Here is a 26,044-nt window from a genome sequence, read left to right as displayed (position 1 = left end):
CAGTTCAACATCAAAAAAAATCCTCATAGTCTTTAACAGTCCCAATGGTGTTTAAAACCCCAAAGTATCTTCCTGTTTGAAAGTATTCATTTTAACTCCTTCTAAAAATAAGACTTACATACTTCCAACATGCAATAGCATAGTATACACATTTCCTTTACAAAAGGGAGGAATTGGGTAGAGTGAGTAAACTGAATCAAAACTAGATGGGAAACAGCAAGGCAAACAAACACCAAATCCTGCAGTTCCAGTATCTGCTGAGTATTTTGGAAATCCCGGTGTGGGTTTCTCTGCTGATGCAATAAGGCAAATCCAGCCTAACAAACAGCAAAGCAGCTCCTGGGTGATCTGGGGGTGGGGGAGCAGGAGACGAATCCCATGGCAGGTCTAGAGACCAGGTCTTAAATACCTTGCAGGCATGGTCTTGAGCAGCTCTGGGGGGAAGAGCCACCGCTTGGTGGCCTTTCTCAAAGGGGGCAGGGTCTGGAGTGATGGGGGGAGGGGGCTTCCACCTAAACAGTACCTGGGGCTTTAGTGTCAAAGGACTTACATGGTTCAGCCTTCCATCTTCCCTGCCTGCACCTTCGCTTTCCCACTCCCTTACTCTCTGTCTCCCTCTCTCTCTCTCTCACAGCTAGCTCAACTCCAGGAACGCAGCTCTCCTTGGCATATGTCTCATGTGCGTCTTGGGGTCCACTAAAACCCAGGCTCACTTTTACAGCTTCACTTCACAGCCATTTCATCTCTCAGACACCCCTTGTCACGTGTTTCCTAGCCTCTGGCTCTCTGAAACCATGAAGGAAGGATGCGCAATGGTACAGTGTGGCATCCTCCATATCTAAAGCCAGCACCACATCATCTGGTTCTGGTTCCACACAGACAGACTCTTGCCTGCTGCTGCCAGCAGCTTCTGCTGGTGCTGGCTTTCTAGGAGGGAAAAAATGCCCTGGGCTCTCTTTTTAGAACGTTTGAAGCTCAGCTGCATAAGGTTTGCCCCTAAAGGCACCGTTCCCTTTGTTCTAGTAAAGAGCAGGCTACATCTCCTCTACCAATTACAGCCCCTCTCTTAGTGGTAACACTAAGCTTCTTAGTGTTCATACTGTTCTTTTAGCAGATCCTTTGCCAAAACACTCAAGAATGACCTGTGTAGTCCAGCTGCTGTTACAATCCTTGCTTCCTTCTAAAAATTCCTGAGCAAGGCCTCTTCAGGCCTTGTTATTCTTAGCACTACAGCCTAGGATCCTTCCTCAACAAACTGCTTACAGCATTATACCACTTTTCTAGTCCAAAGTTCCAAAGTCATCTATGCCTCTCTAAAAAAATCATGAAAGTTCTTTATAGTTAACAGGCTACTCTCTGCTATCAACTTCTGTATTAGTTACTTTTCTATTGCTGTAGTAAAACACCAGACTAAGGCAGCTTATAGAAGAAAAGTTTATTTGGACCTATTGTTCCACGGGGTAGAATAGTTAAAGGCGGGCACAGCATATCAGCAGGGAGTTGTAACAGGCAGCGTGGTAATCACATTTTTAATCGCAATCACAAAGCACAAAGCAGAGTGCAAACAAAAGGAGGAACAGACTAAGAATTCTCAGCCCATCCCCAGTTGCTTCCTTCATCAAACCACACTACCTACCTCAACAACACCACCAACTGGTAAACAAGTGTTCAAATACCCGAGTCAGGTCAAATTACCAGAGAGAGCCTATGTGCATTTCCAGGGACAGCCACATTCAATGAATAGAAGAGCCATTAACATCTAGTCCCTTCACCAGAACTTGAAACAAAATTGAGGAGTCATCGTAGACCTAGAGATTACATGGGGTCATCTGAAGGACCACAGTCCATTCTCACTCCCCTGTACCTTCAACAGATGTTCATCCTGACAGTATTGTCCAATCCATTTCCTAAAATAATCACCCATGCTTCAGAGTTAGTATTCATAGAATTAGTTTGCAGGAGTCAAAGTCTAGACTTTGCCCTGGAATGCCTGTGTTCTCTGCCCATAGTTCCAGCTCTTATGATATAAACCAAGGAAGTCAAAGTCTCTTAACTATCTTTCCTTGAGGTAATGGGACCCCAGAAAGGATCAAACCTCAGTTGACGAGTGCAACATCTAGATGAAGAGTCAATAACTTCCAAAGAAAAACTTGGATGTATTTGTCTTAGGGTTTCTACTGCTTGAGTGAAACATCATGACCAAACAGCAAATTGGGAGGAAAGGGTCCATATTGCTGTTCATCATCGAAGGAAGACAGGACAGGAACTCAAAACAGGGTAGACTCACACAGAGGCTGCTCACTGGCTTGAGCCCCATGGTTTGTTCAGCCTGCTTTCTTATAGAGCCCAGGGCCACCAGCCCAAGGGTGGCCCCACCCACAATGGGCAAGGCTCCCCCAAGCCTATCAGTCACTAATTAAGAAAACATCTTACAAGTCTGCCTACAGCTCAGTCTTGTGCAGATATTTCTTGAGACTCCCTCCTCTCTGATGATTCTAGTTTGTGTCAACTTGACACAAAACTAGCCAACATAAATGTTATCCTATGGTAAGAAAAAGAGAGGTGGTATTTTGATGCAGGACATGGAGAAATCAATCTCAAATCAAGTAGAAAACTTTCATTCTGCTGGCTATTGTTCATAATGCTAGAAAGTATTTTTCGGCTAGAGAATACATTGGTGATATTCCCAGGACGGGGCCCTTCATGCTACAGTACTAACCTGACACACGAGGTGTCATTGGTACAATAGTGTCACGACTGTTATGGGTTAACTAACTATTTTGATTTAGTTCTGCTTCCCAGGAGGAATTCAAGTCTGGCACTACAATCCTGGTCAAAAGCTCATGGCTAGGAGATCATAGGCCCAAAGGTAAACCCTGCTATTACTATTTTGCTAAATGTCAAACTGCCTTCTAAATATCTTCACACCCACTGACCTCGATACTCTCCAACTCTGTCAGAGAAGCATCTTTGTGCAGTGGGCAGCAGCCAATGGAAACACGCGTAGTGGTCAAAGTGCTCAGTCAACAGGACGTCCATATTAACCCATCGCCACCCAGCCTCAGAGCAGCATGGAAGGTGATGCAGAAGAATGTAAGAGTGTAGCGCCCGTGCTACGATCTGTTCCATGAATCAGGCGAAGGCCTAGAGACTGAAATAAAGACAAGACAGTGGGTCATTCGTTCAACGGCAATGTCGGAACGCCAAATGCCGAATGCCCTTGATTGAGGGGATGGAACAGGCTTAAATACTGACTTATAGCACAGTGAAAAATTAAAAACATTTTAGGCTTATTTGAGGTGTATATAGTCACGAGGTATGTGTTATCAAAATGAAAAGAGTACCAACAACAGGTTTGGGGCAAGGAGTTCCAGCCAACAGCTTTAGGCTTGCTCAAAGTGCCTTGGGGGGTCCATGCAGGGTCCTACATAAGAGCCAGAGGCCAGGAAAAGAGTGCTGTGAAATGTTGACCTCGGGAGATGGGGAAGACTGCCGGCAGCTAAGGGGTAAATAACCTCCAGATCCCACCTGGGCTCAACTGGCAGTAAATATTGGTTGGAAGGAGAGTTATTATTGAGGATGTAGTCACTGGTTCAGTGCAGCTCCATAGCCATGCACATATGGGCAACAATAATTGAAATGAGGTTCTTTAAAACACACACACACACATACACACACACACACACATACACACACACACACACACACACACACACACACACACACACACAGAAGCATGAGTAACATGCCCAGAGATAGACATTGGGGTTAAAGCTGAAGATCACAGGAGCAAAGCAGCCAGCTACTAGAGAGTTCTCGCCTCTACACATGCTCAGACCGAGGGGGGATCCACCGAACCTCAGACTGCTCCATACTGCATTGCTCCTCAGACTGCACTGCAGTCCACAAAACATCAGAATGCCTTCGGCTCCCGTCTCCTCCCTCCTTATATTCCTCTGTAGTGCTGGGATTAAAGGCATGGGATCCTATGTGCGGAGATCACCTTTGTGTGAGTCTGTTTCTCTTTTAGACTGGATCGATTTTGTGTAGCTCAGGGTGGCCTTGAACTAACAGAGATCCATCTGCCTCTGTCTCCTGAGTGCTGGGATCAAAGGTGTATATCATCACTGCATGGCCTGTGTGGCTAGCTTTGCAGTCTGATCTTCAGGTAAGCTTTTGTTTGTTTTATCATAAACAAAACATCACCACAGGAGGGTGACAAGTTAAGGAGACATAGAAAGTAGAATGGCGCTAGATATGATCATATTTAATTGTAAATATATATAATTGCCATAAAAGATACAGAAATAAGAAACCTTATTCATAATATATAAAATTAGTTAAGATTCCTATGAATTTCGAAATATATACAACAGAAAACAAGATAAGCCAAATGTTTTTAATAATAATGAGTTAGATGTTTCCATTAAATAGCCTTCAGAGTCTGACAGGATGCAAGATGGGCCAGCAAGGATTCATAGCAAGCTCAAGGGAAATGGTTTCCCTGGAAGCTCCACCTTGGCTCACTCCTCCCATTCAAGACCACACCCCTGAGAAAGCCTGCCAAGGGTCAGCTCCTCCCACTTTCTCAAGATCACACCTATTTCCACGTGGTTCTCCCTCATGGTTTCTGCTCTTCCTCTGGGACCACCCAGGAAGGAATACACGCTCGGATTAAAACCCAGACTTCTATTCAGCCTGACCTAATCCATTACATTGGTGGAAAGACAATATTGGAGTGTAGAAACTTATCAAAAAGCAACTCCTGTGACCTTGTGGCATACATGGGACCCCACATGCATACCCATGTGCACACACTAATAATGGGCTGGAGAGGTGGCTCAGCAGTGGAGAGTTCTTGTTGTTCTTACGCAGAATCTAGATTCAATTCACGGAACCTACATGGTGGCTCATGATCATTCATAATTCCAGCTCTAGGGGATCTGATGAAAGACCCGCAGAGCGTGGACCTTCACGCTCCCTGAGTGTGAAAGGCAACACCCCAAACCACTCACAAGAAGTGGTCTTGATGTAAAAGCATGAGGTCTTTTATATTCCAAGTGCACTGGGGTCCACATTCATACGCCACGCAAGGGTAGAAGACTGAGGACCCTAAGTATAGAATTGAGATGGCTTTTATAAGGTTACAACAAAGCCCGCATCGTAAACCAATCATCTCATAGCATCCAGAGCCCTTGAGGTGGGGACCAATCAATTTAAACCATCCAAGCCCGCGCTTTATAGACCAATCAGTTTCCTATAGCCTTGGAGGTCTGCATTTGTGCAGGCTCCTAGGTGGGGTGACAAATGGCAGTTAGGTTAGGTCAGGGGGGGGGGTTCACAAGCCGTTTACAAAGTCTGGTAAGCGGCAAGGAGTGTGACCTTTTGCCTATTTACTGGCTGAGGGCACGGTCTGGAATTTAAGGTATTTAGTATTTTTAAACTTCTAGCTTCCTGAGGTCATTGGAGAGTTAGGCTGTATTTTTCCATGCTTACACTGACACCTTTTTCTGGTCTCCACAGGAACTTGGCACATGAATACACGAAGACAAAGTGTTCGTTCACGTAAGAAGATAAATATTTTTTTAAATTTTTAAATCTTTTACAGGGCTGGAGAAATGCCTCAGCAGTTAAGAGCACTGACTGCTCCTAGAGAGGACCTGGGTTCAGTTCCCAGCATGGAGGCTAACAACTGTCCTTAACTCCAAGATCTGATACACTCACACAGACATACATGCAGGCAAAACACCAATGCACATAAAAAATTTAAAAATTAAAAAAAAAAATCTTTTCAGCCCTGAGGTTTGATCTTTAAGGCGTCAGCTCCCAAAGTGGATTCCATAAATGATCAGAGTCTAGAAAGGGAAGATGCAGATAAAGTGTTTCTAAATTAAAGTAATTTGAAGGAGCTGGGTGTGGTGGTGCATGCTATTAATCCCAACACTTGAGAGGCAAAGATAGGTGGATCTCTGTGAATTCAGGACCAGCCTGGTCTATAGAGTGAGTTTCAAGACAGCTAGGGCTACTCAGAGACACCCTATCTCAAAAACAACAACAGCAAAAAGGAAAACTTGAAGGGACTATTTAACTATGGAGTTAACCACATTTGAAATATCCCCAGTGCTTTTCGGAAGACCTAAAAGTGCTTCAATAATGAAACACTCGTTTCGTTAGAGGAACGCCTCCTCCCAAATACGTGGAGCTTGTCATACCTTTACCATCAAAAGCAAATCACTAGGAGAAAGTATTATCTTGGACATATAACGTACTATTTCTCAATTTTAAGCACCATGGCTAATGCTGGAAAAAGCAAAACATGTCCCAAATCATCAGTACCATTAGTGGCAGGGGCCTTAGTCTATGAAAGTGAGTTCTGTCAGAGTGACATAGGATAATCTTGTCATCAATAACCACATCACCCATACTAGTGTTCATTATGTCCATTCATATTAGTGTTTATCAGTGTTCATTATCAGCTAGCTCATTTTAATGCTTTACACTGCAAATTTTAAAGAAATAAATAGTAAACAAACATCTTAGAATACAAAAGTTGAATGGTAATGACAAGAATATACATCTAAAAAATTTATAAGCCATATGTAAATGAAAGAAAACAGGTTTTCATAAGCGTGTATAATTTCCTAGGTACATATTTAGGAATATATACTTCAGAACTGCTTCAGCCACAAAATCAATTTTTAGAATTAAATGTTACTAAATACTATCTTTAAAGATCAGTTAAACAAGATTATAGTAAAAGACATTCAGACTGTAATGATCTGAATACTGTATTTTTTCATCATAAAGTATATGATTAGTATTTTCCATAAATTAAATCTTGAATGCTTAGAACATAAACTTTCTCGTACATTTTTATGGAGTAGAGGAAATAATTAGAAAAGAATGACTTTTAAAAATAAGAATTGATAAGGTTTCAAAAGTTCAAGAGAAAATACTTCCAGCTGAGATTCAAGAAGATATTGTTATGTACTTCCCTTGATTACTCATTAACTATAATTAATGCTCTTCTTGTATGTAATGTTCTGAACATTAGTATTTCACTAACATAAGACACAGACAGCTTCTTTTACTTCGGGAAAACACCAAATGGCGGATGACGCCGGTGCAGCGGGAGAGCCCGGAGAACCCGGGGGCCCAGGATTAGGAGGCCGCAGTGGCAGAGGCTTCGACAGCGGTCTCAAGGGGCCGCAGTCGTGGTCGAGGCCGTGGCAGTGGCAGTGGTCGAGGCCGTGGGGCTCGTGGAGGTAGAGCTGAAGACAAGGAGTGGGTCCCTGTCACCAATCTGGGCCGCCTGGTTAAGGACATGAATGAAGATCAAGTCCCTGGAGGAGATCTACCTTTTCTCTCTGCCCATTAAGGAATCTGAGATTATTGACTTTTTCTTGCGGGCATCTCTTAAGGATGAGGTTCTAACAATCATGCCAGTACAGAAACAGACAAGGGCTGGCCAGTGGACCAGGTTCAAGGCTTTTGTCGCTATTGGGGACTACAACGGTCATGTTGGTCTTGGTGTTAAATGCTCCAAGGAGGTAGCCACAACTATCCGAGGGGCCATCATCTTGGCCAAGCTTCCCATTGTCCCTGTGAGGAGAGGCTACTGGGGGAACAAGATTGGCAAGCCCCACACTGTTCCATGTAAAGTGACAGGCCACTGTGGCTCTGTGTTGGTGCGTCTCATCCCTGCCCCCAGAGGCACTGGCATCGTCTCTGCTCCTGTGCCCAAGAAGCTACTGATGATGGCCGGTATTGATGACTGCTACAGAGCAGCCAGGGGCTGCACTGCCACCCTGGGCAACTTTGCCAAGGCCACCTTTGATGCCATCTCCAAGACCTACAGGTACCTGACCCCTGACCTCTGGAAAGAGACTGTGTTCACCAAGTCTCCTTATCAGGAATTCACTGACCATCTTGTGAAAACCCATACCAGAGTCTCTGTTCAGAGGACCCAGGCTCCAGCTGTTGCCACCACATAAGGGGTTTTATACAAGAAAAATAAAGTGAATTAAGTCTGTTAAGAGAAAAAAAAAAAAAAAAAGACACAGACAGTGATCCCTGTCCTTGGACATGGGGAGACAGGCAATAAATAAGGCAATACCATGTAAAACAGTATGCTGGTGGGAAACAGAAAATAAACTAGGAATCAAGAAGAGCACTGGGCACGGGCTGCCTTAGGGGCATCCTCAAAACAAGGACAGCAGCCATGCGTACATGTTTGAGAAGACAGCTCAAAGCAGGGGAAAGAATGTGGGAAAACAAAAGACATTTCTCAGGAGCTAAATGACTATAATCTATAGTCTGCGTCACACTCAGTATTTAATGCAACATAATTCTGTCATGTTCATGAAAGCAATAAAGCATTTTCATGTATTTCAATTTTGCAATTAATGCATTTATTCGACAACTTCTATGAAAATGAACAAACTCATTACTCACCTTCCAAGCATGATAAGTACCGGAAGGATCTGTCTGATACAATCTTGGAATACCATCATCATCAAAGCCTACAATTAAGGCTGAAATACCAAAAGGTCTTCGTCCATTGCTCTGTGTATACTTCTGAAAAATAAATTTATTTTACTATAACACTGTCTTAGTTACTATTCTTTTACTATGTAGAGACACCATGATCAAAAGAACTCTTATAAAAGAAAGCATTTAATTGGGAGCTTGCTTACAGTTTCAGAGGCTCAGTCTACTATCATCAAGGCAGGGAGCCTGGCAGCAAACAGGAGTGATACTGAGAGAAACAGCAGAGAGTTACATCCTGATCCACAAGCTGGAGAGAGGGAAAGTCTGTGCCTGGCACCTGTGACACACCTGCTCCAACTAGGCCTTGCCTCCTACTCATTATATCCCTTTCAAATAGTCACTTATATCTATGAGCCTATGGAGGCCATGCTTATTCAAATCACCACAGACACTTACTATTCATCAAATAAAATTCCGGTAAATAAGCATCAACATTATCTACTCTTCTGATTCTCTTTGTACAAAACATTTATTTTTAATTATGTATCTGTGTATGTCTTCGTGTGGGATTATACATGTTGAGTGCCAGGACCCTCAGAGGCCAGAGTGTACAGAATTCCCTGAGCTGGAGTTACAGGTAGTTATGAGCTTCTAGGAACCAAAATCCAGTCCTCTGCTAAGTGCTCTTAACCACTGAGTCATCTCTCCAGCCCTTACTTTTATTGTATACATGTTTTAGTGTTTCTTGACTACTGTTAATTTATAATGACATTTTAAAGAAATTAATGTATGCAATCTGCAACATATAATCACAACTTTGCTTATATATCTTATTTGTCTTAAAAGTTCCCTACTCAACTTTTATTATTTTCCATTTTTAAATTAAAATTGTAGGTTAACATACAAACTAATATGCTTCATTAGGTCACTTCATACATATCAGTCATCAACTTTGGCCTAAGCCACCCCCTCCCCTACAGGCTCCCCACTTCCCTGGCCTCCTTTTCCTGGGTGCCTTCCCTCCCTCTTCTACTTCCATATTAAATGCATTTCAGTCTTCAGCCCGCTCAGCATGCTCTTAAAACATGTTCTGCCTGCTCTGTATAAGAATGGCCCTCCTTTGGGAGCACATTCCCCATGGAGGGATACTCCCTTAGCCTAGAGGCAGGAGGGAGGGCCTAGCTCCTACTCCCAAGGACTTGATAGATTTCCTGGAAGGCATTACCCTCCCTGTGGAGTATGGGGGGGTGAGTGGGAAGGAGAGGGGTGGGGGGGTACAGAAGGGAGGGAGAGAGAGGGAACTGGGATCGATATGTAAAATAAGAAATAATAATAATAATAAAAAGAGACAGAAAAAGAAAGTTAAAAAAAATGAATGGTCCTCATAGGACCATCATATACACCAGCTGACAATGATTAGGAGGTGTGGCTTTATTGGAGTAGGTATGGCCTCGCTGGTGAAAGGGTGACACTGGAGAATAGGCTTTGAGGGTTCAAACATCCATGTCAGGACCGGTTCTCTCTCTCTCTCTCTCCTAGCTTCCTGCACATCAGGATGCAGAACTCTCAGCTACTTCTCCAGCACCAAGTCTGCCTGGGTAGCATCAGGCTCTTCACCATGATAAAAATGGACTAAGCCTCTGAGATTGTGAGCCAGCCCCAATTAAATGCTTTCTTTAGTAAGAGTCACCGTGGCCATGGTGTCTCTTCACCGCGATAGAACCGCAGCTGAGATAGTATGCAATCTTTCGGACTCAGCGGAGGCTGGGCTGTGCTTTTCTGTCAGGAAAGCTGAGTTAATGGGCTGTGCTTTGAAAGCACACCCTTGTGTGCTTGAGGGACACTCAGCAGTTACTGTTAGGGACTACTCCCACATGATTAAGTTGCTATCAAATGTGCTCTGTGCCCTGCACGCTGGGTCATGTTCTTCAGTCGCAAAGAAAAGGAATCTTTTGTTTCTTTTGAAAAAGAAAAAAAAAGCACACACCCCCACCCCCAGGACATGACAACACTAAAACCAATTATATTTCTAATTACTCTCATGACAGGGAACTTCCTGGATTTGCGCTCCAGAGAGTGCCATTCTCATGGTGACTGGTCCTAGGAAGAGGCAGCCCTGACAGAAAGCTAAGGAAAAGACTGAATGTGTAGGTAACTTTACTTAACTCTAGCTGGATGTGGATCTGTATAATTCTGTGGGTTGAAACAGCTTCTTACTGGCTTTCTTTCAGACTTATCTACATACGGTTCTATTTTCTTATTTTTCAAGTTTATTATATTTCATGTTTTGCAAGCAAAGTTTGAATGCACATAACTGAGCTATGAACATAAATGATCTCTTTTAAAATCAGAGTTATGTTGTCTTCCTCTGCACTGTCTAATGTTTCTGTTCGCACTGAGGTATAATATAGATGCCTTTACATATTATCTTAGGAAAAAGACCTTTAAACTTATTTGTTCAATCTTCATTTTAGTGAAGAAGTCATATAAACGAAGTTAAATAAGTAGGTGAACATGCGTTAGCTCTGTCCCAGAGGGCCAATCCTGTCCAGTGGCAATCTTACTGCCACAGACTTTCAACCACATTTCCATTAGTCTATTTAAAGCCTCGATTCTCCAGAAGAGACCTTAAAAACCATACCTAAGAATCTTGTATGTATGCTGTTCTGTGTCTTTCCTTTTGGTAGATCCCTTTGTATAACTGAGAAAATTGAAACAAAATACAAAAGTACAAATACAAAAATTTTGGAATTCCTTCTAAAATGATGTAACAAAGCTTTTAAAAATCAAAATGGAGAGATTTGATATATGTTATTAACCTCAAAACTGTAGTATTTGGATTTACAAAGAGACAATGAAAAAAATCTCCCTGTAGAACCAGGGTATCTGCTCTGCCAAAGCAGGTAAAGGTGCAAGCCAGCGAAGCAGGTGCATTCTAACACTCATCTGTATGTAAGGAGACGCGAAGAAATGCAAAGGAATCTTCTAAAGGCAGTAAGGTATAGGAAAGCCAGGACTCTGTCTTAACGTTACAGCCTTTACAGTTAAGAACTGTTCGTTAACAGAAAGTAAGAGTCAAGAAAATACAGTATTCATGAGCACAGAATGTCCTAACCACAAAGAAGAACCACATTGTCTTTTGTAGGATAATGAATAGAGCTGGAAACCATCATATTAAGTGAATTATGCCTGTCTCAAAGAGACAAAATGATATATTTTCTCTTATTTTTGGTTCATGTTTTATAGAAACATGGAATCATGTATGTACATAACATGAAAGTAAAGGAGAAACTGCATAGAAGAACAGAGGGGGCTATGGGGATGGGGGTGGGGCAAAGATAGGGGATAGGACAGACATGGAGGAATTTATTCAATACACAATAAATATCTACATGAATAGCTATAAATTCAGAAACAGGTTTGAAAAGGGAATGTAGGCCTGGTGAGATGGCTCAGTGGGTAAAGGTGTTTGCTACCAAGCCTGGCCTGACCCACCCATGGGTTGTCCTCTATGTATGATGTATGTACTGTGACACATGCCCCAGCCCCCAGAATAAGTAAGTGTAATTAAAAAAATATGTTTTTCTTTTTTAAGAGAAGATAAACTGACATAAAGCTTTACAGGGAGCATCCTGCTCAAGGTTAGGTAGCAAAAAAACAAAACAAAAAAAACAAAAAAACAAACAAAAAAAAACCCAAACAAACACAATAAAACAATGTTCCTGTTGAAGGACAATTTGCACAAGTAGAAATAAAGAGTAGACCAATGTGGAAAATTCAATCTCACTAACTGTGAAACACATTATATAACACTTACAAAAGAAAGAAAAATAAGAAACTCCATTGATGAATCCTTTGGGATAGCTGGTTGCACAATAAAAACTAACTCAATCTTTCTAGAAAGCAGTTTGGTATGTATAATAAGAGCCTTAAAATCAATTATAATCTCCAATCTAGGAACCCTCTACTAAAACTTAACAATACAACTGCAAAATAAAATAAGCCAGGACCAAAAACAGAATAATGTTAGGGTAGCAGAGAGAAGGAGAATAAGAAAGAAATTGAAGTGATGCCCATTATCAAATGACCATCAGGCATGGGCACAGTTTCTAATATTATAGCTCCAAGAGAATATCCAGAAGAGTCTGCTGCCACACACAGTATGCAGACAGGAAGTGAGACCTCAGCCCTGTGTGCACACTAACTCCAAGCTTCCAATGATATGGCCACACATGGATTCAGAGCACACTAACTCCCAGCTTTCATATGGCTGTACATGGATTCAGAGGAGAGCATATCTAAACATGTTTGCAGGTGAAATAATGGACATTTTCTTTGGAATACATACATACATTTGGTTTTTTGAGACAGGATTTCTGTGTATTGCTTTGTAGACCAGGCTGACCTTGAACTTACAGAGATCTTCCTGCCTCTGCCTCCTGAGTGCTGGGATTAAAGGCGTGTGCTACCACCACCCAGCAAGGAATGATATTTTATTGTGTTTACAGAAGTATAAAAATTTCCCTTGAAAATTTAACACTCTCTTTAAAAAAATTATTCCAAGAATTGAAACTGACGTTGATTTCTGGTGATTAATGCAACCATCTTTACCTGAGTAAGTGAAGGAAGTAATTTTGAGACTGAATAGGAACTTAACACTCAGTAGACTAAGTACTTGGGGCTATTGCAGTATTTCTATGACAGGGCCCATGACTGGAAAGTAGAAAGGCAAAGGAAGACTGTGTTAAAAGTACCTGCCCACCTGCTTTAGAGTTGCTATGAAGCGAGTTATGTACTCCACAGTGACTGGGTCCTCCACTGTAAGCTTATGGCTCTGGCATTCCACCCGGGCTCTGTTTATTACTACTCTAGCATCAGCGGTCAGACCTGTAAAAACAGTCAAAACACAAAATGTGTACATTTCTCAAAATATATTGTCCTTGTCAAAAATTTTAGTTAACAATTCTTGCTTATGGCATCCTTTCCCTTCAATAACACCTTCATCAAAGAACTAGAAAATGTCATGTGCCTTAACTGTGATTTATTTCCTTTAAAGATTTAATTTCACACGTCTTGATTCACTTGTATAGGAAACAGTAAGTGGTTTAAACACTATTATTGGTAAGTTGGATTTTTTTCTTATGAGAGCAAGGACGGTACTCCATCCTGAAGCACTGTATTCAAGTTACACTTGATAAAACTGTGATGTATCACTCCTCAAGTTTTTATCGAAGTGAAAACTTTGAAAATCAAGGATGTTAAGACACGTAGACTCTGACTGAGTTTCTGAAATAGCCGAAACCTCATCCAAACCATTCTCAGCCTGTCTGTCTATGAGGAGACAGCATGTTTGTAGCTGTAACTGACACATTCGTTTGATTGTATAAATCAAGGACAACACTGCTACGTGACAGTTCTACAGCCATTTTCTTTCTTTCACCACTTTCTTTTTAAAAAAAACATTTTTAATTTGAAGTGTGTGCATGCATGTGTGCATGTGTGCATGCCTGTGTGTGTGTGTGTGTGTGTGTGTGTGTGTGTGTGTGTGTGTGTGTGTACCGAAAGAGGAAGAAAAGAGCAGCAGCTCCTCGAGCTGTGTGAGCTGACTGGCATGGTTGCTGGGAACAAACTCAAGTCTCTGCGAATGTATTACACACTGTTAATTGCTGAGCCACTGCTGCTGAGCTTCTCACTACTCTTTTAATACTACTTTAAAAGGACCCCAGATTCACTCAGAACATGTTGAAAATGTCAACAGGCTGGCCTCGAGCCTACAGACAGCCACCTGCTTCTTCTGGGATCAAAGGCATGAAGAAAAGATGTGCTGGAAAAGAAATAAAGGAAGACATCCACCATCAACCTCTGGCTTCCACATGCATGCAAACACATGTACGTGCACAACCACAGGCAACTTTACCCCAATCTATTACATTACAATACCATACATATCACTGGAGGTCCGTACAAACCTGCAAAAGCCATGCAGACATGGTCATCAAGGGCGCATATTTTCCTCACAGTTCTTTCATCTTGAAGCTTGGCCACTGATTTTTTTTCTACCCCAAGCACAACTATATTAGTTCCTCGAATTCCAACCTGCAAAGCCATTACATTTAAAGGTAAATTTAAAGTTAAAACTGACCAACTATTCTAACACATGTCAAACAGTTAAAGGGTTTCTCTTACACACTTACTAAAATGAAAAAGGAGCCATCTAGGAAATGAGATGCACAGGCACTGGCTGAGTGGATGCCTAGTCCCCAGCCCCCCCCCCCACAAGAAGTAAGACAAATAGTAGAAATTGCAAACAAAATACAATCAGTGGTGAATCTCTGAGGCTCTTAATCTCCCACAAACACAGGAAAATGAGATCTAAATGTACAACTTCAGGGAGAATGAAAGAAGATGCTCTGATCCACACAAATCGGTGTCGGCAGGACCAATACTGACGAAGGATTCTACCAAGAGTGACAGAAGGCTGGGGCTGAGAATGGGTACGAAACTTGCTGTATGAGAATAAAGATAGCACCCACGTAAAAGCCCAGGCATGTCTATGTATAGCCCTGGTGGACAGAGAAAGATGGATGCCAAACATAAGCTGCCTTGCCAGCCAGCCTAGTTGAAATGGCAGGTGTCTGGCTCAGTGAGAGACCCTCTTTCAAGACATGGTGGAAAGAGTAGAATTTAGGTGACTGACATTCTGCTCTGACCTCCACACATGCATGTACAGGTACAGTCAAGTGTATATACCACACAGACAGTACAGACACAATGAGGACAAGAATTCTTTCCTACGTTGTCTCAACAAACAAACAAACAAAAAAGTATCTTTCCTATTTGTTGGTTTAAAATATAATTCCATCAAGGTAAGGGATTGAGGGGGTAGTTCAGTGGTATAGCACTTGCCCAACAAGCAAACGCCCTGGGTTCAAACCCCAACACCAGAACAAAGTTCAGCAGATAAAATGCCACAGAAGCTCTCCCATGTAGCTCAAATTTAGAGGCCCAAGAATTGGGGGCTTGCTGTGCCCCAATACATATACTGAAATGCAAACCCCATGTATTAGAACATGTATAGGGATAATATCCTAAAGGTAGAACGATAAACTGAATTAGTATCTCTGATCACTAATATTGTCAGTTTTTCCACCAACCTCACATCTGGGTTACAAACCACAGTTTAAGAAGTTAAGACTTAGCTGGGTGGTGATGGCGCACACCTTTAATCCCAGCACTCAGGAGGCAGAGGCAGGCGGATCTCTGTGAACTGGAGATCAGCCTGGCCTACAGAGCAAGTTCCAGCATAAGCTCAGAAGCAATATAGAGAAACCTTGTTTTGAAAAAAATAAAAAACAAACAAAAGGATGAGGCCAATCTGTAACACAGCACACACAGATGCCCTCCCTTCCTCTTTCCCTCCCTCCCCTCCCTCCCTCCCTCCCTCCCTCCCCTCCCTCCCTCATTTCCTTCCTCTCTCCCAAACTGGGGTTGAAGAGGTGGCTCACCAACTAAGAGAGCATTCTCCTCTTGCACAAGACGAAATTCAGTTACCTACACCCAAGTCAGAAAGCTCCCGACTAAAGCTAGGGGGAATCTGACACCCTCTTCTGGCCTCTGCAGGCACGCACAGAAACCCACACACAAAAACATATAATACAAATAAAAATAAGTAAGTAGCACTTTTAAAGGAGATGTGTCTCTAGGCATGCCTGGGAGGGGTTATCTAGACTACATTAACTGAGACAGGAAGTGCGGGTGGCACTGTTCTTATGGGCTGGGCTCCTGGCCTGAACAAAGACATTAACTGAGCACAGACATTCAGTACTCTCTGATTAGTTTTTTTTTTAATTTTGAAATTACGTATTTTTATTTAGTTTATGTGTGGGTGCATGCTCGTGTCGTGCATACAATTAGAGAGCAGAGGACAACTTTGGGGACTGAGTTCCCTCCTACTGCCATGTGGCTCCTAGGGTTGCACTCAGTGTCAGGCTGGGCAGCACACTTTGCCCACAGTGTCACTCCACAGGTCTGTTCTCTGCCTCCTGAATGTGGCTACAATGTGCTCAGCTGCCTCGAGCTCCTGCCAATTTTGACTTGCCCACCATGAATTGACTGTACCCAGGAGGGTAAGCCAGAAGAAATCCTTTCTTTAGCTGCTTAAGTTGGGTACTTTGTCCTGAGAACAAGACAAGGAATGAAGGCCAAGTATTTGTGCGTCCATACAAATTTTAACTTTTTTTCTTTTTATTTATTCTTCTCTCATACGATACATCTGGATAGCAATTTCCCCTCCCTCCAACCCTCCCAGTTCCCACTCACCAACCCACTTCCCCTCTCCCCCCAGATCCACTCCTCCTCCCTTCAGAAAAGAGCAGGCTTCCCAGGGATATCGGCGTAATACTGCATAACAAGGTTCAATACCACTAGGCACCAACCCTCATATCAAGGCTGGATGAAGCGACCCGGTAGGAGGAAAAGTGTCCAAAGTGCAGGTAACAGTCAGAGACACCTCCACCTCCACTGTTAGGAGTCCCACAAAAACACCAAGCTACACACCATAATACATATGCACAGAACCTATTGCAGACCCATGCAGGCTAGCTGGTCTTGAACTCTCAATGCAAACCAGCCTAGTCTCAAACTCAAGATCCCACCTGCCGCTGCCTCTTCCCCGTGAGTACGTATGATACACCCCCATCCCCTTTTAAAGGAGCTATGCATGGGATTGTTTCCAGATTTCTTCCCTTTTTATTATTTCACTTGCAGTATTTTAATTTGCAACTCTTTTCACTGTTTCCTCTTATTAAAGTCTACATTTATATCCTATTTTGACTTCCCTATTTTCTCCAGGGTGCTTCTGTTTTCTTAAGTTCATTCAGGAGTTTGTGCACTCTCTGATTTCTTCAAATATAATCATTCCTTTGAATTCTTTGTTGGAGATTTCATCTTGTTTACCCTCATTAGGACTTTACTGAAATTAATTTTTGAAGAAGATATGACATCTTTATGTTTTATGTTTTTGAGTTTGGGGCAAGATCACTATTTTGATTTTAAAAAGGTATTTTTGTTTTATATGTCTGGGTTTTGCCTGCATGCCTTTCTATGCACCACATCTGTCCCTAGTGCCCATGGAGGATAGAAAAGGTGAATAAAATCCCTGGGACTGGAGTTATAAGTGGTTGTGACCCACTTTGTGAGTTCTAGGACCTTAACCACTGAGCCATCTCTTGTGCCCAGATTACTTTTTAAGTCACTGCCGTTCTTTCAGTGGAAATGTCTGCAATGTTCAAGAGGGACTAGGTTTTAGTATGGCTGAAGTACACCAGGCTCAGTCTCTGGTACTCTTAAAAGTATGACTCTTGGGGTTGCCTTATTCTGGCCTCTGTGGGTACAGACACACATGCAGGCAAAACACATATTCACATAAAACAAAAACAAATAAATATTGCCTGATTGGAAGTTGAACTCTTTCAGATTTATTTCTAGGATACCAGATACTGGTCACATTCCTGGGTGGTGAAGTCACAGATGCTTGTCCTATCTGTGACTAGCACATGGGGGTCACATGTGCTAGTAATAAAAATGGTGGTCCTTCAGGGTAGTCCTTTGTGAGTCTGGGGTCTCATGAAAGATATTGGCCAACTCTCTTGGCATCCTTCAGGATGACTTATAACACTATTGTTTCTCCTAAGAAGACTTTTGTGAGGTTGGGTCACTAGTGCTGGCCCCCTCTTCATGGGTCAGGATGCAGATGTTGGTCCCTGGGCTTGGGCAATCCTTCCTGATATCTGGTATACTGGTTAGAACCTGAGTCTGTACTCATTACAGACATTGTCTTTGATCAGTTTTATGTCTTGCTAAATCTAAATCCTATGTAGCTTTCAAAGTTAGGGGCTAGGAGTTAGGATTAGGGTTAGATTTTTTTAAGCTAAAAAAATCAATTAATAATGCTAGCTACAATGACACATGCCTAGAATCTTGAGAGGTGGGAGAAACAGAGTTAAGGGTCATCTTTGGCTACAGAATGAATTTGAAGGCAGCCTGGGAAACCCTGTCTCAAGAAACTAAAAGTACAGAAAAAAAAGAGATACAAATATTTAAGGTAGCTGAAAATGAAAATTTAGTAAGAACCAGATACTAATGATTAGGAAGAAAACAATAAAATTGCTAGCAATAGTATGAATTTAAAAAAAAAAACAAGAGAAATCATATGGTTAATCTATGAAGAAACTAAAGGACATTTCCAGAAATGTTTAAAAAAGCAATTTTAAAAATTTAACCATAAACTAATACATTTTAAAAGTAAGAGTAAAATTTTTAATTGCCTGTGTTGACACAAGGAAAGGCAGAAGACTCATCTTTACAATAAAAATGGGATAAAATAATGTGTGATATAAAACACATGTAAAGATGATGAAGATACAAGCTGTAGGGTGAGAGAAACCACATCTGGAAATGGACCAGTACCTAGAACATATAAAAAACTTCCAAATCTTAACAGTTTAACACATTTATAATAAAAACAGACCTGGTACATGATACATCTCACCAAAGACAACACAGAGTTATCAGCCAGAAATGTGGAATGTACTTTGTCAAATTAAGGCCACAATGAGGTATCTCTATACACCAGCAAAATAGAAAAACCCTGAATGCTTGTCTGCTGGGAGGCAGATAAACTGGATCAACTATACAGTGCTATTGGGAATGCAGCAAGGCACAGCTACTCTGGGGTCTTCTGATAAATGACCCACGTGAATACCTTATAATCCTGCAATTACATACTTGGCAATTTATACTAGAAAAATAAAAATCTACATTCATACAAAGACAAGTAAGAATACTCATAACACCTTTTATTCATAGTGATGGGAAACTAGATATAGCCCAAATGTTCTTCAGCAGCAGAATAGTTAACAGGTTCTCAACCAGGGGATGTTAGTGGTAGAACAGCAGTGGGAAGGAAGGATGACTCTCAGGGAAAAAAGCAATTCTTAGACGATTTTATACTGTATGGTACCATTTATGTAACATGCTCCTGTTTCAGAATGTGTTCCTGTGTTCCTTCTGTCTCAGCCTCCCAAGTTAGTAAGACTACAGGATGTGCCTAGATATGCATTTCTGAATTGACACAGCTTTATATACGGACATCTGACTGTGCAGGGAGAGAAGGCAGGACTAAGGCTGTGTGTTAGGGTAGAGGCAGGGAATAAGGAAGTGTCACATGAGGGATCTTTGTGGAATGAAAAGTGTTGAGGTCCATAACTGTGGAAGTGTGAATATTCGAGAGCAATAAAATTTCATGTAATTTATACACATAGTGGTACCTATCTATAATTCTAGCACTAGGAAGGCAGAGAGATGCAAGATAACCAAAATTTCTAGGTCATCTTCAGCTACATAGACATTTCGAGGCCAGTTTGGAATACCTTAGTCTGTGCCTGGAGAAGGGGGAAGTAGGGCAATGGAGCAATGATGACCATCAAGGCTGCTCCTACTACAGCACTAGAGAACACCCACACAGTAAAGCTACCCACTATAAACACACACACAGAGAGAGAGAGAGGGAAAGAGAGAGGAAGAGAGAGAGAGCTAGAGATGTACTTCAGCGGTGGAGGATGCCCTGGGTTCAATTCCCAGAACTGGAGGGGGGAAAAAAGATAAAATGTTTATAATTGTTGAAGATGGGCAATGAGCTTATATAACATTGGATGATTTCCTTTATAAGTCGTATATTTACAATACTACAAAAGGAAAAGTTGGAAATACACTTAAATAAACCTCAACATTATCTATAGGCTTTTTTTTTCACCAATATATTAAAGTTTCTCTTACCTTAAACAAAATATTAAAAGATGGTTCCATTTTATCCCACATTTTTGCTTAAAAGCCAAATGTTGTTTCCAGAAACCTATATGATTCCTGCTCCCCTCCCACTGGAAGCTGAGCAAGGCAGGTTCTGAAAACTCAAGGTTTAGGTCTAGGTTTTCTCTTTGGCCTCCACCTGATGACCCATCAGGAGGCAGAAGCAGGAGGATGCTATAAGTTCAGGCCAGCCTGGGTTGCAGACTAAGTCTCTTTCTCAAACAGAAGTATTTGTTCAGCCCAACTTTCAATGGCTTTTAAGACTGGGATAGGAAGAATAGACCTCAAAACTACTATGATTTCCAGTGCACATCAGTCTGTGAGCTTTATTGGCTGTGTATTAGATTTTATTTCTTTTTTCTTTTCTCTGTGCATCCTGGCTGTCCTGCAACTTGATTTGTAGACCAGACTGGCCTTAAATCCACAGAGATCTGCCTGCCTCTGCCCCCAAGTGCTGGGATTAGAGGTGTGTGCCACCAATGCCCGGCCAAAAGTCACCATTCTCTTTTACCTTTGTATAGGTAGGAGCAGTTTCTCACTAAGCAAACCAGGACAGCATGGAGACCCGGCACAAAATGATCTTTACCAGTCACCCTGTGCATAATCCCTGTCCTTGGTTCTGAAGCAGACAGGCATCCTCGTGAAGGACACAAATGCAGCCACCAGCATCTTGGGACTCATACCCTGTCAGCTCCCCGGAGAAGAATAGTTACCAGGATCCTCGTGGACTGACTGGTAGAACTGAGTCCGTGACAAAGGCTAGAGTGGATACATACAGTCTGCATTGAGAAGAAAATGGCAATAACCTAAAAAGTGAGAACAGTCCCACCAAAATCCCTTCAGGATCCTTCAGAATCAAGCTTATTCTCACTACAATAGCTTTACGGTACTCTGTGTCTTGGCCTTGGTTTCTAGTTTCATCTCTTCCTTTTATTTTCCTCAGCAGTTCGAATGTCTTTCCACTCTGTAATAGAGCTGTCTTGCATGCCTTGTCTTCCCATACAGTATTTCCTTTGTCTAAAACACTCTTCCTTCTTTCCTCACTTGGCTGCCTTCCATCCCTCCAACGATTTCTTAAATATGCTTTCTCAGGAGGGTTTCTCTTACAATTGCAATTTCTGTAACATCTCATACTTTCTCTGTTGTTGCACTCACCTAGGCCTTGTAAGGACTCTTTCTCTTTTAATACAGTGTCTCCCTACACAGCCCAGCCTGGCCTGGGACCTACAGCATTCCATCTTGTTCTTCCTTAGTGTTGGATTCACTGGAATGTGCCAGCATTCCCAACTATCACTATTTTCTTAATCCTCTAAATTTCCTGCCAGAGGGTGAATTCTTTGAGAACAGGTAGTGTGCACCTTTAATCCCAGCACTCGGGAGGCAGAGGCAGGCAGATGTCTGTGAGTTCAAGGCCAGCCTGGTCTGCAGAGCTAGTTCCAGGACAGGCTCCAAAGCAATATAGAGAAATCTTACCTCAAAAAAACAAAACAAAAAAGCCAGAAGGACATAGACAAAACTGAATTTAAAAAAGAATCATAAATAATAATGTATACAACTTACTAGTTTATGTGATTTACATCTTACATATCTAACTTCTTTCAATACACATTAATCCTATGAAGCAGGATCTGTTTTGGTGTTTATTTTACTACTACTACTAAAAAAAAAAAACCCATATAAACAACAAAAATCTACTAGGGGGGGCTGGAGAGATAGCTAAGCAATCAAGAGCACTTATTACTCTCATAGAGGACTCAGGTTTGGCTTCCAACGCCCACATCAGGCATCTCACAACTGCCTGTAACTCTGGTTTCACAGGATCTTATGCCCTCTTCTGATCTCTGAGGGTACCAACACACATAAACTTATGAAGACACACACACTCAAACACAGAAATAAAACAAACATATCTTAAATAATAATTAAACAAAGGACAAAGAAAGAATCTGTAGGCTACGTAAATGGCCCAGTAGTTAAAAACACTTTTTCTTGCCCTTGTGGAGGCCTCAAGTTTGATCCCCAGCATTCACAGGGTAGCTTCCCATCACACTAGGTTAGGTTGACAGGTCAATGAGCCCCAGGGACCCTCCTGCTTCCACTCTGAGCACAAATGTGTGCCAGCCACCACTCTGTTCCAGAGACTCAACTCTGGTCCTCATGCTTACCCTACGAGCATTTTACTAAATATGAAGATTCTTTTTTTTCTCTGTGTAGCTTTGGAGCCTGTCCTGGTACTAACTTTGTAGACCAGGCTGGTCGCGATCTCACAGAGATCCACCTGCCTCTGCCTCCCAAGTGCTGTGATTAAAGGGAGTGTACCACCACCGCTTAAAAAATAAGTAAGGGTATTGATTAACAGCAGAGCACATATGTAACATATATGGGCCTGGGCTTGATTTCCAACACCAAGGAACAAAAGATACAAATCAACATTAAAGTAAACTAAAATACAGGCAGTGGTGGTGCACACCTTCAATCCAAGCACTCGGGAGGCAGAGGCAGGTGGATCCCTGAGTTCGGGGCCAGCCTGGTCCACAGAACAAGCTTCAGTATAGCCAGGGCTACAAAGAGAAACCTTGACTTGAAAAACAAGTGGCAGCAATATGTATTAGTGAAACCAGGAATTTACCCATTAATTAAAGAAGTAGCTGATGACCAAGGAAGACTGAAAGTTAAGACTACAGTGTTGGGATCTAATAAGTGAAAATACAGCCCCAGGAAGAATGAGGTCAGAGAAGGTTGAGGCAAGGAATGAGAATAAATCTTAACCTTTACATGGCAGCACTGGGTTCACGTGTACTCATAAGAGGGTGGCACTTTTCCAAAAGGCCATCCAAACATATTTTTGCCTGTATAGAAAAGGAAGCCTAACCAAAAAAAAAAAAAAAAAAAAAAAAAAAAAAAAAAAAAAGCCCTCTGGCTCCATGTCATGCTGTGAGGTAATTATCAAACAGGAAGCAGAGCCTGAGCTCTCCAATTATGGCCCATATATTTTTATATTAGTAACATCACGTCTACATACTGGTCAAAACTGATCAGTCTAGCTTACTTGTAACTCATCGTATCGCTGCTTATAGACATAATATTTAACAGCCTATTTTAATAAACAAATGCAGCTTTACCCTGTGTAAAAGGTCACAGCATCCGCAAGGAAACACAATGAATAACTCCATAAAAAGATGCAAATATAATTTCAGAATCCTGAGGTAAGAGTCTCATCCTTCCACTGTATCTTTACACATGCCCACTATAGGTATTTTTATGCCCTTACCCTTTACAGCTCATTACAAAGGAACTATCAATCAGTTCTATAGCATTTTAAAAACGTTTTGAATGAGTCAGTGTGGCTTCTTATTACACCCCCATCTTCTCCCATTACTCTCTTTATTTTAGGCTCTAAAACTTGGGCATTACTTTCTAACCATATGGCACACACCATGCTGGGGACTATATAACTTTTTGTTTTTATCAAAATGGTGCCCTCTTGGTTTAGACTACACCAGGCTTTCCTTAAACTTACAATTCTAACAGAGCTTAACTAGTGGGCCCATTTAAATAGAAAAATACTTTAAAAAAAAATTATCTTCTTGGTAATGATTTTTGCCACTTTACATTTGATAGATTAACAATAAAAGTGGATTAACTTCTTTCCATTTATCAGGTTGGTATAGGAGTGAAAGAAAGCAGACCCTTGGAGACTGAGAGATGTTCTGTGTGCTCTCTTCTCAATTTCCAAAACACAGTGTAAATTCTCATGAATTTTGAGAAGTTTTTTTAAAAATCATATCCTGCATTCATAGATCAGGACTCAGAAGTCTAGGGTAATAAATAGATCTTTGGTCGCTGGGGCACTTTTTTGCTTTAAATTTTTCATAAATTAGGATGAATATTGAACTCAGTTAAAATTTGACAGTAGTATTACAGCTGTCCTAAATATCTTAGATAATGTGTAAGACAGAGTAGACTCATGAAATTTAGTTGAAAACATTCGCGCGTGCGCTAACATACACATACACACACACACACACACACACACACACACACACACAGGAGCAGTACAAAAGTGAGGATTCTTGGGGGTTGGGAACTTTGAGAGGATGTCAAAGGGCTAGGGTTGAAATTTGAAACAATTTAATGGAGCCATTTGGATTAGCATTTCTAACTGTTCCTCTCACTAACAGAAAGTTAGTATTTGACTTGGTCTGGGATAGGGGATGGGGGTATAGGCCTGGACAGGCTTCAACTTTTATCATTATTAAACAATTGCTTCCAACACGGAAGAACTATTAACTTTACCGTGGGTCAGTGGGTTCTTGAGGAAGTAGGCCATGAGGGAGAGAATGTTCTAGGTGTCTTCAACAGTTACTAACTACACACATGCACTTTTACGGTGTCTGTAGATGTTGTTAAGCAATGGCAGTTGCAGAAGACAAAGAGCTGAACTGTCTACCAATTTCACTGTGTAACCTCCATCACCAACCTGAAGCTGGGTCTGCTCCAGGGACCAGTGGAAGGGGGGGGGAGGATTTGTTGGGGGTGGGGTGGGGACTGGAGCAGCCCCGGGAGCAGCAGGGGGAGCAGCAGCAGCTCCGGGGAGCAGCAGGGGGAGCAGCAGCAGCCCCAGGAGCAGCAGGGGGAGCAACAGCAGCCTCGGGGAGCAGCTTACCGCGGTGGAGCCCTTCTTTACGGCTTCCTGGGCATACTCCACTTGGAAAAGGTGTCCGTCAGGGGAGAAGACTGTGATTGCCCTGTCGTACCGAGAAGCCATCACGAAGGACTTTGAAGAACCTAACAGCCTCAAAAGCTGCCTAGGATGAGGCGGGAGCCAGACCCACCACGTGCTAACTGCCGGAAGTGGCTGCACATGGTCTTCCGCGTGCTCACAACCGCCTCCAGGAAGTCCTGGAGTCCCAGACTTTGGCCCCGCCCCCCAGGTCTGAGCGCCTTGGCTCCCCACACCCTCAAGTCCTACTTATCCAGGAGTCCTGGCCTGAAGGCTAGATGCTGTTCATCGGATCTCTGCGTTCGAGGCAGAGAAATCCTGTGTCGACGAAAACAAAATGTATTATAGGTTTGGTGGTTGACTTTGAGTCTGGCATCTTGCACAGCCTGGACATCCCCAAGACACATCCTTATCTCTTTCTTTAAAATTTGAGACAAGCCTACTAAGTTGCCCAAGTTTTTCAATGTTATTGTTTCTTCCTTTCTTTCTCCCAGTTTTGTAAACAAAATAGAGCCTTATGAGCAAATAAGACATTGAGTCAAGAAACTACTACATCAAACAATACTAATAGCAAGAACTAGGGTAATACAGTTTAATTAAAGAAAAATTTAAGAGACCAAAGGCATGGCCCAAGTATTTTTGAAGTTGAGCTGTAGAAAAGTTGCATATAACCTGGTGCAACATTATTGCCTGTGAAACAAGTCTTTGTCCTCATCAGTAAGATGGGAATCTTAAAAATCTGCAGCCGTGTGTTCTGAAGTTAGAATTTGTTTATAGGTGTAATAACTTAAAATGGTGCCAGATGGGTACTAACAGGCAGGTACATTTAGCTATTATTACTTCACATGTATTTTTTTATTCGATACCATTTCCATTGGGAAGAATCTTAAAATTGGTGAAACCAACTTTAACTAAAACAAAAAAGGGAACATCACAAAAGAAGGAAACTCATTTCACTCAATTCAA

General features: G+C 41.9%; 1 protein-coding gene and 1 pseudogene across 1 annotated transcript in view; one reads left to right on the top strand and one right to left on the bottom strand.

Annotated features, from left to right (window-relative positions):
- Window positions 1–25,143, bottom strand: part of Psma8 (proteasome 20S subunit alpha 8) — a 35,455-nt gene extending 10,312 nt beyond the window's left edge. Inside the window, exons 1-4 of the mRNA XM_051202026.1 lie at window positions 25,022–25,143; window positions 14,460–14,586; window positions 13,253–13,377; window positions 8,455–8,577 (exon numbers count right to left, since the gene is read on the bottom strand). Coding sequence (XP_051057983.1) covers window positions 8,455–8,577; window positions 13,253–13,377; window positions 14,460–14,586; window positions 25,022–25,123 — 477 coding nt within the window. The 5' untranslated portion in view covers window positions 25,124–25,143. The remainder of the gene's footprint in view (window positions 1–8,454; window positions 8,578–13,252; window positions 13,378–14,459; window positions 14,587–25,021) is intronic.
- LOC127234934 (40S ribosomal protein S2-like) lies at window positions 7,102–8,028 on the top strand (annotated as a pseudogene).
- Window positions 25,144–26,044: the final 901 nt, after the last annotated feature.

Source organism: Phodopus roborovskii, unplaced genomic scaffold (assembly GCF_943737965.1).
Source record: "Phodopus roborovskii unplaced genomic scaffold, PHOROB, whole genome shotgun sequence".
Lineage (NCBI taxonomy): Eukaryota > Metazoa > Chordata > Mammalia > Rodentia > Cricetidae > Phodopus > Phodopus roborovskii.
This window is presented reverse-complemented; position numbering and strand designations above follow the sequence as displayed.